Source organism: Taudactylus pleione, unplaced genomic scaffold (assembly GCF_031769625.1).
Source record: "Taudactylus pleione unplaced genomic scaffold, aTauple2 ptg000048l, whole genome shotgun sequence".
In the NCBI taxonomy this organism is placed as follows: Eukaryota; Metazoa; Chordata; class Amphibia; order Anura; family Myobatrachidae; genus Taudactylus; species Taudactylus pleione.
Genome location: NW_028284450.1, coordinates 2,054,335 through 2,065,971, shown reverse-complemented (window position 1 = coordinate 2,065,971; position 11,637 = coordinate 2,054,335). Strand labels below are relative to the sequence as shown.

General features: G+C 44.2%; 1 protein-coding gene across 1 annotated transcript in view; it reads right to left on the bottom strand.

Annotated features, from left to right (window-relative positions):
* Positions 1–595: 595 nt before the first annotated feature.
* The window catches only part of SELL (selectin L), a 279,488-nt gene continuing 268,446 nt past the window's right edge, over positions 596–11,637 (bottom strand). Inside the window, exons 10-11 of the mRNA XM_088460537.1 lie at positions 3,321–3,336; positions 596–1,036 (exon numbers count right to left, since the gene is read on the bottom strand). Of these exons, the coding sequence (XP_088316663.1) occupies positions 1,021–1,036; positions 3,321–3,336 (32 nt within the window). The 3' untranslated portion in view covers positions 596–1,020. The remainder of the gene's footprint in view (positions 1,037–3,320; positions 3,337–11,637) is intronic.

Below are 11,637 nucleotides of genomic sequence, written 5' to 3'. Positions count from 1 at the left end.
AAAAATATGCCATCAAATTCCGAAATCAACTTTTTTGTTAGATTAGGCACAACAAATTTACTAAAAAAAAAACTTTAAATGAAAAATAATTGCTTTTTATCATTCTTTAAAATTTTTTTTTTAAAGTGACCCTTAAATTAACACTTTTTTTCTACTTGTTTTGAATTTCTTGTTTAATTAATTTAAGATTAAATTAAAAAAGTGTGCTTTTAATTTTGTTAAATCAGCCATTTGACACAGTTTAAAGTTTAAGTAGCTCCAGTACTTTCCTTATGCCCACTAACGGCCTTCTGTATGATTCTGCTAATGAAGTTGTCACTTTTTTGAGGTCCAGGATGGTCTCCCCACTTTTTCATACTGTACACTTCTCCCAAGTAGCATGTTATTGAAAATTTGCACACTTTCCACGCAAGTAGCACATATAGGCAAACTCACACCTGATTGGATTGCCCCCCTATTGTTATGTCAGTTGTTTTTTGAGCTTAAAGACAAAAATAATGATATAACTTGATTTCTGAAATTCTTTCATAATAAGGAAATATGGAAAGAGACAACTTAGTTTAAACCAATTTTATTTTTAGAATTGTCTATACAAAACTCAAATTTTGGTGAAAACATATTTATGTTAAAAGTCACATTCCTTTTGCATTGGACAAATGGTTAAATCTAAAAATTTTACTTTCCCAGTTTTCTAGATATACTAATAGGCTCTCGCAGGTAGAAATCGCTTGTATTTTGTATGATTTGTATTCTTACTATTCAGTACTACAGTACATAGTTTCATGGCAACCTACAGTTAAATGATTATAATGAATTAGTAGAGATGTTGACAATTCCCTGTTTTTGCTGTCACATACAGTATAGATTAATAATTATGTCTTCAGTGTTAAATCCAGAAAAACATTACAGAATAAGGTGGGTTACATTGTGTACAATCTCTTTTCGACCATTTTCAACTCAGCCATGAAGTACTATATGCAAAAACCTTTCTGATCTTGATGTTTATTCATCTTCAATGTTTTAATAATTACTTTTCCTGTAAACAAAAAGAAAAGAAAAGAAAGCATGACATTTCAAAAATTAATTGTAAGATACTTACATCATTTTAAAAAACAAAATTATATATACTGGTGTCCTCAGGCATTCATTATTGCGCTGCAAATCAGCATCACCAGTAATGGCGGTATCAGCAATATAAGCAGTGGCAGGTAATCACACCTGGAACTAAGTGCACTGTAACGCACAGCACAGGTAAGATGGCGCTACTGCACATGCGCAGTAACACCTTTGGTGGCCATCTTGGTAAAGAATGCTGGCTACTTCAGTGAAGAATCAGGCAGCAGATAGCGCTGGAGTGCTCTCTGTCCCAACAAAAAACACTATCAGAGGTGAATTCCCAATCATCCAATCAGAAGCAGCTATGTATTACTGGTAACCGTTATCACTATCAGTGTGTATTTGCACAATCCCCCAGGGACCCTAAGTGATACGGTTACTGACAGGCAGATGGGTTTCTCTTTGCCTGTCTACCTTAGTCACAATTACGCAAACATAGCAATACTCATTTGTGTTTCACTATCCCGTCCCTCCTCTGTCCCATATCTCCAGTCATAAGGATGCACAAGATATAACCAGATCTGCATATGGATGTAAGCTTATGCTTTTCTTTGTGGGCATACAAAACACAAATTTGTGTTTTTTACACTACCCAAAAAGGTATATTTCAAATTACTGCCACAAACACCATAAATATGTACACTGCAGGCTTGCCTACCCTCCCGATTTGGTCGGGAGCCTCCCGAATATCGGGTGCCGCTCCCGACCCCCCGGAAAGGCAGGCAAGCCTCCCGGCTGCCGCCTGCCCCCCGCACAACTACTTGAAACCCCCGCAGCGGGGATGCCCGATGACGCGATTCGCGCTGAATCGCGTCATCGTGGCTCCGCCCCCCGCTTCACAATGCCTTTATTTTTGGCATCGTGAAGAGGAGGCGGGGCCACGATGACGTGTTCGTGCGGACACGCCCCTGGCCCCGCCCCCAAAACGTCGTCATAGCCGGCCACGCCTCCCCCTCTTATGCTTGCATTCAGCTCCCTCCCGGAAGGAGGGAGCTGAATATCGGCAAGTATGGTACACTGTCCTGCAGTGTCCTGCTTTATTTATTTCCAACAACATAAAGCTCATGAAATAATGTTAAAGTTCAAAGTGAGAGATCACTTGGCTCTCTCTTTCAGGACTTGGGACGTGGACAATGAATGGTATTTACTAACTTTGCATTAAGGTGCAAATTTGCACCAAGCCATAAAACATATACAAATAAATTAGCATATGTTACATAATGCCAGTAATTTACTCTGAATGACGTGGAGTTGCCCATTTACTGTATGCATCCAAAAATTGAGCACTAACAAGTCATACATAAAATAAAGTATTTACACTCATATGGTGAGGTGCACGTATCATCGCAAGATACTAACAGCTGTGCATTAGTATTAGGTCAGGCATACACACACCCAGATACATTTATACATGTATCCAGGTCAAAGCACAAGGTAGTTTTTTTTAACACCCTCTACAATATACAGTATGCCCCAGGTGTTTTTAAGATTGCAGGTGCTTGCGGCAGGTGGATTTTTTAAATGTTTTAAAACTTCACATTAGCAACTTCAAAATATGCTAGCACCCATTTTCATTTACCCCAAATTAACTGGGACTAGTTATTTTGATGAAAAAATATTGCCATTCTTCACCACTTATGAAAAGACGCTAATAGCAAGCTTTTGGAGGAAAAAAACCCAGATTAGCTTTATTAGGAGTACTAGAACACCCCTATAGTGATCTCCTATGTTAGTGCAGCTTTTATGGGGGTACAGAGTGTTTTCTCCATTTTTGACAGTACTTTTTGCCAGGTCCAAATTCGCCGGGTGCCATTCCTGCTGATTTCTAATTGAATACGGGGATAAGCGGGGACGCGCGCAATACTTTTCCGCATGGAAAACCAGCGATGACGGCGAAAAGTTCTTGACTTTTTGCACCTAATTGAATATGCCCCCAAAGCTGCTACTGACGATGTATGTGCAATGTATTCTCAATTATGGGAACACGCACTTTTTATACTTCCTATTCCTACATTAGACAGCCACAGCACACCTCTTTAGTTGCAAACAGGTGCAAATGTCACATCTGAGCAAATCTGCATGTATTTTTTTTATGGGCATGCACAGTACAAATAATTAGATTTTATGCTACATAACAGATACACAGATACGCATCTGAGGAAATACATTGTAAATGTAGATTATAATTAATAAAAATAACTTACCTTGTTTTCTTTTTAGCTAGTAGAAAATGAGAAATAATATAATGTTACTTAGATCAATTTATGATTTGATGTTTTGAATATTTAAAATATAACATTTTTAAAATGTGATTTATTACAGTTGGCAGGTATTTTATTGCTACAGTACTTCTCTTGATGAGAGCCACCTGCCCTAATGGTGAAGTTAACATGTTATTGATTTTTCAAGATTTGTTGAACCCTTCTGTTGGAAATTTTGCTCAATATAATTAGTTGCTTTACCCCTTGGTTACTAAGGAAGAATGTATTAACTAAGGCCCTCATTCAGAGCCGTACGCTCTGAGCAGAGCGCACGCTCTGAATGAGGGCCGCCCTCCATAAAAATGGAGCGTCCTCCTGGACGCTCGTATAGCTGTGGGTCACCACCCACAGCCTATACGAGCGTGCAGTTTGATGGCCGCGATGGTCGTGACCATCGCGACCATCGAAACTGCGAGCCGGAGCCTGCGGTTGAGGTTTTCAACCGCAAGCTCCGGAGTGATTTTGGCTCTATCAGAGCCAAAATCACTCCCACTGACATCACTAGTGATGTCAGTGGGCCGGCTTCTGACGGGAGGCGTTCCCGTGGAAACGCCCCCGTCAGGGAGGCACGCCCCCGGCACGCCCACCAAAGGGGGCGTGCTGTCAATCAACATCGACAGCACGCCCCCTTTGATCAGACACAACGAGCGAAGGACTTTCCTTTGCTCGTCGCGTCTGGCGCATGCGCACGACGGAGCTCCCTCCGTCGTGCGCATGCTCAGTGCAGACCATCGACCCACTTGCGAGCGGACAGCCGCTTGCGAGTGGGTCTGAATCAGGGCCTAAGGTACTAAGGGGGAGATGTATTAACAAGTGATATCAGTAATATCAGTACCACTTCTCCCCATGGGGTTGGGTAGTAAATGACAGGAGCGCTATGCACCCCTGTCATTATCGGCGCTGCTATCTACAAGACAGCGTGCTGATGTGCCAGTTAATGTATGAACGATCAGTGTCTCTAATGTTGCCCTAAAACCACAGCAGGGACAGCACAGTCTGTGGCAGCTACCGGGCTGCACGTGAGATCTTGCGATGCTTGCAAGATCTCGCACATGCCCAGTGGAGCAAGCCGGGAGCTGAGACACGGCGCATCTGCACTTGGCTGATGCATTGTAGGCTCTGGCAGGAATTGACGGAGGAGGGGGGGGAAGTTTTCACTACCCCACTGCGGCAGACGAGATTTTCTTATATCTCATCAGTACTGCTTCCTCTTTCGCCTCGGTAAAGAGATCTTCAAATAGGGGAAGGAAGAGATGCTTACCTAACAGTTCCCCCTTTATAGAAGATGTCATCATCTAGGTGACTCAATGTCATTATGTCCCGTCCCCACTGCAGACATATTTACAACCCAGGATATAGAAGAGAGTATTAAAACCGACATACTGTGGGGCTTGTTTGTTTGAAAATGTGGAGTCCCCTCCTCACAATATGTACTCCATTAGCAGTTAGTTCAGATAGCATTAAGAAGTACAGAGATGGGGCTACCAATGGCCAGATCTTACTATCCTGACAAAAAAAATAATTTTAATTTAATGCAGTAGGTTGTCTATTTATCAGAATGGCATGCCTTGTTGGGCTTCCACATTATTTCTACATATTTTATGCGTTTCATTGAAACATGTGAAACAAAAGGAAAAATATTTTTTGGTACTTACTGTTTTACTCTTTTGTGGGACACATTCCTGGAGTAGGCATATATCTTTACACTCATAATGTTTGTGGTATTGGCTCATCCCCTCTATATTCCTACAGCCTGGACTCTACTTCAAACTGTCAGTTTGATCTTAATTAAGCCCAGAGAAGGATAGATCCAACACTCAACCAAGAACAGTCAACCAAACAAAATGAACTTTAACAGTAATAACAATAGCATAAAATAAGGGTGGGAACACAGTGTTCCCAAAATAGATTCAGAACAAGAAATGTAATGGTAAGTACCAAAAATCCTATTTTCCGTTTCATCCTACCTGGGGGGCATTGCACCATGGGGAGTTTCTAAAGCAGCCATTTAAGGGTGGAGACATACAGGCACAGCTACCTGCAACACCTTGTATTCAAAGCTGGCTTCCTTAGCAATAAATGAAAAAAACTTTGTAAAGGTGTGAATTGAAGACCAGGCCCTGCTTTGCATAACAGTTCCACACTGAGGCCCCATGCTGCATCACCCAAGAGGCTCCCACTGAACTGGAGGTATGCGCAACTGGGATTCCCTCTGAAATATATGCTTGATGAAACGCAGAAGTAATCCATCCAGCTACTGATTGCTTAGAGGCTGGGCAGCTTCTTTTTTGTGCATCCTAAAGGATTAACAGACTACAGCAACTGTTTTTCTAATAGAAACTGATGTGTGACCCGTTATTATTATCTCCGAGAGTGCCGCTTTATGTGTATATGTAACCCCGCTGGTGTGGGTCTAACATTCCTTCTACTACCTGTGGTTGGAACGCACTGCATCCGGTTGTCAAGGCAACCAAAACTACCCCTATATCAGCCCTCCGAGTCAGTAACCTACACGCGATCATAGCCAGACAATTAGCGTTATGATAAGCAACTGTAACTGTTTGATTAGTTTCAGTCACATGTCGCTTCTCTCTCCTTTGCTCTCTCTCTCCTGCCCTGAACAAGCTGCTTCCCTATACAATACCTCCCTTACTTCTGCTCTGGACTATGTTGCTCCGGCGATTACTACTCACCCTCGCAGATCCACACTTCAACCCTGGCTTTCCAAATGCACCAGATATCTGCAAAAGTGTTCCAGAACCGCCGAGCAACAGTGGAGAAGGTCACGCTCTAAGGCAGATTTTCTCCACTTCAAATTTATGCTTTCATCCTACAGTGCTGCCCTTTCCCTTTCTAAACAGTCATACTTCAAGCACCTCATCTCCTCCCAGTCCTCAAATCCGCAGCGTCTCTTCACCACCCTGAACTCCCTCCTCTGCCCACCCCCTCCTCGTCTTCCCTCCTTGCTCTCTGCCCTTGACTTTGCTTCCTACTTCACATCTAAAATTGACTCCATACATCAGGATATCATATCCCACCAGTCCCCCAGCACTACACCTCCTCCTTTCCCGGGTCATCCTTCCCCTTCCATTTTACCTACACTAACATCCTTCTCCCCTGTATCTGGAGAGGAAGTCATGGCCCTTATCCAGTCCTCCCCCCCTTCCACCTCCCCCCTTGACCCTATCCCTTCACGTCTCCTCCGCTACCTCTCTCCCTGTGCCTGTTCCCATCTTGCCCACCTCCTCAATCTCTCCCTCTCATCTGGCACTGTCCCTTCTGCATTCAAACATGCCCTTGTCTCCCCCATTCTTAAAAAACCTACTCTTGATCCTAACACTCTCGCCAACTACCGACCCATCTCTCTCCTCCCTTTTGCATCCAAACTCCTTGAGCGTATTGTTTACAACCGCCTTATCAGCTTTCTTTCCTCCCACTCCCTCCTTGACCCTTTTCAGTCTGGCTTCCGTTCTCTCCACTCCACAGAAACTGCCCTCACTAAAGTCAGCAACGACCTCCTTGCTGCCAAATCCAAAGGCCACTACTCTCTACTCATTCTCCTTGACCTTTCTGCTGCATTTGACACTGTGGACCACCCACTCCTGCTGCAAATCCATCACTCCCTTGGTCTACGTGACACTGCCCTCTCCTGGCTATCCTCCTAGCTTTCTGATCGATCCTTCTCTGTCTCCTCTCATGGCCTATCTTCCCCCCCACATCCTCTCACAGTAGGTATTCCCCAAGGTTCTGTTCTTGGACCACTCCTTTTCTCCCTCTATACATCCTCTCTAGGTGAACTCATCAGCTCTTTTGACCTCCATTATCATCTCTATGCTGACGACACTCAGATCTACCTTTCCTCCCCTGACATCTCTCCCTCTCTCCTCACTCGTATCTCCAACTGTCTTTCTGCTATATCTTCCTGGATGTCCCAGCGATTCCTTAAACTTAATATGTCTAAGACTGAGATGATCATCTTCCCACCCTCCCACATAACCTCACCTCCCACTATTTCTTTATCAATTGACGGCACAACTATCTCCTCTAGCCCCAAAGTGCGCTGTCTTGGAGTTATCCTGGACTCCTCCCTCTCCTTTAAACCACATATCCAGAACCTCTCACAGTCCTGTCATTTCCATCTTAAAAATATTTCCAGGATCAGACCCTTTCTCACCCAGGATGCTACTAAGACGTTAATACACTCACTGGTCATCTCAAGATTGGTTTACTGTAACCTTCTCCTATCTGGCCTCCCCAAATCCCATCTCGCTCCTCTCCAGTCTATCCTTAATGCTGCTGCACGGCTTATCTTCCTCTTCAAATGCTCTACATATGCCTCCCCTCTCCTACAAGCCCTCCACTGGCTCCCCTTCCCCTTCAGAGCCCAATTCAAGGTTCTCACACTCACTTACAAAGCCCTCACACACTCCTCTCCCATTTACATCTCTGACCTCATCTCCCTTCACTTTCCTGTCCGCCCTCTTCGTTCAACAAATGCACACCTCCTCTCATGCCAACTGATTACTTCCTCCCACTCCCGCCTCCAAGACTTTGCCCGTGCCGCTCCCCACCTCTGGAACTCTCTGCCTCTCCCCATCAGAGTCTCCACCTCTCTACAATCCTTCAAACGGGCTCTCAAGACCCACTACTTCATCAATGCTTTCCAGCTCTCATCCTAACTTGCTACTACATGCTCCTTCCTCTCTGTCTTCCCCATCTGTATCATGCCCATCTGTCTGCCCCTCCCCTTGAGAATGTAAGCTCTTGCGAGCAGGGCCCTCTACCCTCTTGTGCTTCTCCTTACTATATGCTCATCTACTTCTTACTCACCACTAGGACACCTAACACATGGTGCCTATGCTTTGCTGCTTATGTGGGTGCTATGGCCACCTATGTATCAATGTATATTATCCATGTCCTTGTCCTTCATTGTATTGTATTTTACTGTAAGTCACTTTTTGGTTATGTACCTTGTAAGGCGCTGCGAAACACTTGTGGCGCCATGTAAATAAACGATAATAATAATAATAATAATGTTGCAACTAAATCTACACTGACTTCCAAGAACTAATACGCAGCGTCCATTTGACCTAATGAAGATCTTGATCGTGGCTGTTCTGAGTCATATATATAACGCACGTACTACATCCAATGAAGAGAAATCCCCAGCATTAGAAGCCTGATTAGTAGAAAATGCTGGAATAACTATGTCCTGATTTCAATGAAAACTGGACACAACTTTTGGCTAGAAATTGGTCTAGTGCATAGGATTGATCTATCTTGATGAAATACTAGCAAAAATTTCTGAGACACAGCGCACTGATGCCATGGCTAGTAAGAAAGCTACTTTCTATGTCAAGAATTTGAAGTGAACTGAATCTAGTGGTTAAAATTGAGATCTTTGTAAAGCCCTTAAAACCAGGTTAAGATTCCATGGAGGGATAGGTTGAATATAAGAACGCCGGACTGGCCATCTGGCAGTTCTGGCAAATGCCAGAAGAGCTGATGGCCAGATGGGCCAAAGGCCAAACAGCTCTGCCTCTCAGCCTTCAGCTCAGCGGGCCGAGTTTCAGTAAGGCGCGACTGCATCGTGATGTAATGATGTCATGCAGCACAGGATATTTACAGCCCACATATTTGAAGAGCTGAGGACACAGATGAGGATGCCATTTTCCTGCCAATGGACAACATCAGACATCTCCATGAGCAGGTGGCATTGGTGACCGTTACATATAGTTTAAAGATATCTATCTTCTTGGGTGTTGTTCTTGACCCAAGATTGATACAGCAATAACTAATTGTAGAGGAAATAATTGAATTTGCAGGGCATATGTATAATGAAATAATTAGCAACATTCACTGCATGCATTAACAGCACAGTGTTGTAACTGCTAAGCTTGCAATACTCTTGACATGCAGCTGTCACATTAGATATTTCTGTTAATAGAACCCGACGGATCATATGTAGCCGCAATCAGGGCCGTAACTAGGGTGGTGCAACCTGTGCCATGGTACAGGGCATCGCAGGGCAGGGGGGCGCTGTTCGGGCCTGTTAATTTTCCTGTCTATTCTCACTTGTAGCTTCCTCCTTTCTTATCCCAAGCATCTCCTGGCCTCCCCTATCTCTTCTCTGGCCCTTCCCCATGAGGCCATGGCCCTTTCTCAGGTGCACTATTTTATGTCCCTATTTAAAAATGGGGGGGGGCAATGCTCTCTCTAGCACAGGGCACCAACAAGTCTAGTTACGGCTTTGGCCTCAATCCAGACTTGTTCAGATAAAAATATTTGGCAATATGTATGTACGGACATTGGTGTACTGTGTAGTCAGATAGGACTAGATGTTCAGTTATATACATACATACATACATACGTACTCTGTGGCAGCACAACTACTGTATTTCATTGCTAAATTCACAGTAGGACGGGGCATCAAGTGCTCGTACCTCTTCTGGATTTGTAGCACTGACTCTCTATGGCGGCACAGCTACTGTGCTTCATTGCTATATTCACAGTGGGCACATAGCCATACCCTCCCGTAGACATGGCCTATGCCCCCCATCCTGACGCAGTCACCAAGATGAGCCTGTGTGTTTTATATGCCAGGGACGATTTTCAGCTCAGTCCAGCCCTGAGGGATGCTGGATGTGCATAATTTCCTGCAGGAAAGTCTAAACTTGGAAAATCACAGAACATTTGATAATTGAGCCTTAAGGGAAGACAGCCTTAACCCACTGTCTAATCCATCTTCTAAAAAATGACAGCCTAGACAATTTAAATACCAATGTATGCACTGTTTTCTTTACACAACAAGAAATGTATATCCTGCAGACTTCTAGGCTAATTTCTCAATGATACAGGTTTTCTTGTGCTTAGCATAGGGTCTGATTCAAAAATGTACGCATTGCCGATATTTACACAGTTAAGTGATTATCTGTAAAGTGCGCATGCGTACATTAGTGTCGTTGCTCGCAGATACTTTTTACTCACTGTGATTGACAATTAGGGAGCATTTGGGGGAGGTAATGGGAAGTGGATGCAAAGAACGCAGGCGTGACGCAGCCATTTTCGTACACAATGAAAATGGCACTGGCCCATAATTTTAATAATCTATTCTGAAAAACCCTAATCACAAAGAATCATGGCCTCAATAGCCATGCCACCAAAGTACATACAGTACGTGTCCTCATACACCAAGCCTCAATTTGCCATGCAGCATGAGGAAACCGTGCTGAGTGGTGTAGCGTAGTGACTTTTTCTTTAAATTTGCATCTCATTCACACTGCAGGCACAGCAAAACATAATTCAGTCTGTACAATAGAGCCGGGCTGCGATTTAATCTGCACAGGAATTCGTTTTATATATATGTACAAAGTCGCAGATGAATCATAACGGTACTTGGAGTGAAAACAAAAATGTGGCCACTGCATTATAGCACTTTGTATAAAGATTCTCATTTGCACACATATGAACAAGTTCTGCTTATCAAATTAATCATTGCAGTCATTAAGCGGTTTTGTCACATTAGATTGCAACTAAGATGCAAATTCTAGCAAAAAAGATGTGAAAAAGATGCTTGGCCCAAGCTGAGTCACATAGGACCTTGCACGCTAAGCTGGGCTGTTTGACGCTAACAAAGTGTATAAGGGCCAGTGGCGTATCTATAATAGGTGCTGTGTGTGCGGGGCACCTGGGATTCCAGGTCCAGGATGGCCCCGCACCGCACACCCTGCACCCATATTAGTCTAAACTTACCTGTTCATGGTCCTGCGTCAGGTGTCAGCGCTGCTCAGAACACCGGAAAATGGCTGCCGTGGACATTTTCCCAGTATTCTGCGCATGTGCAGTAGACTCTGGGCACACTCTAGTGCCCAGAGTCTACTGTTCCTGCGCATGCACAGAACGCCAGAAAATGGCAGCCGCGCAGTAGACTCCGGGCACACTCTAGTGCCCCCGAGTCTACTAATGCTCCGGTGGCTGGCCAGTCGCGTCAGTCGTCTGCCGGCCACTGGGGAGAGAGGAGGGGGCCCCGCACAGGGAGTGCACACGGGCCCCCTCCTCTCTTAAGACGACCCTGATAAGGACACATCTGTAAGTCTTGGTGAAATACTGGTCCCTAACTTAGCAGATTCAACCATTTTAGAGCAGACCATAGAAAATCTACTGTCAGACTGAGAACATCCGTGAACGGTGATCACTGAGGCCAATATGGCACCACTAGAATTACTGGTGTGCAATCTTTCATCATTTCTGAGAAGTTGTG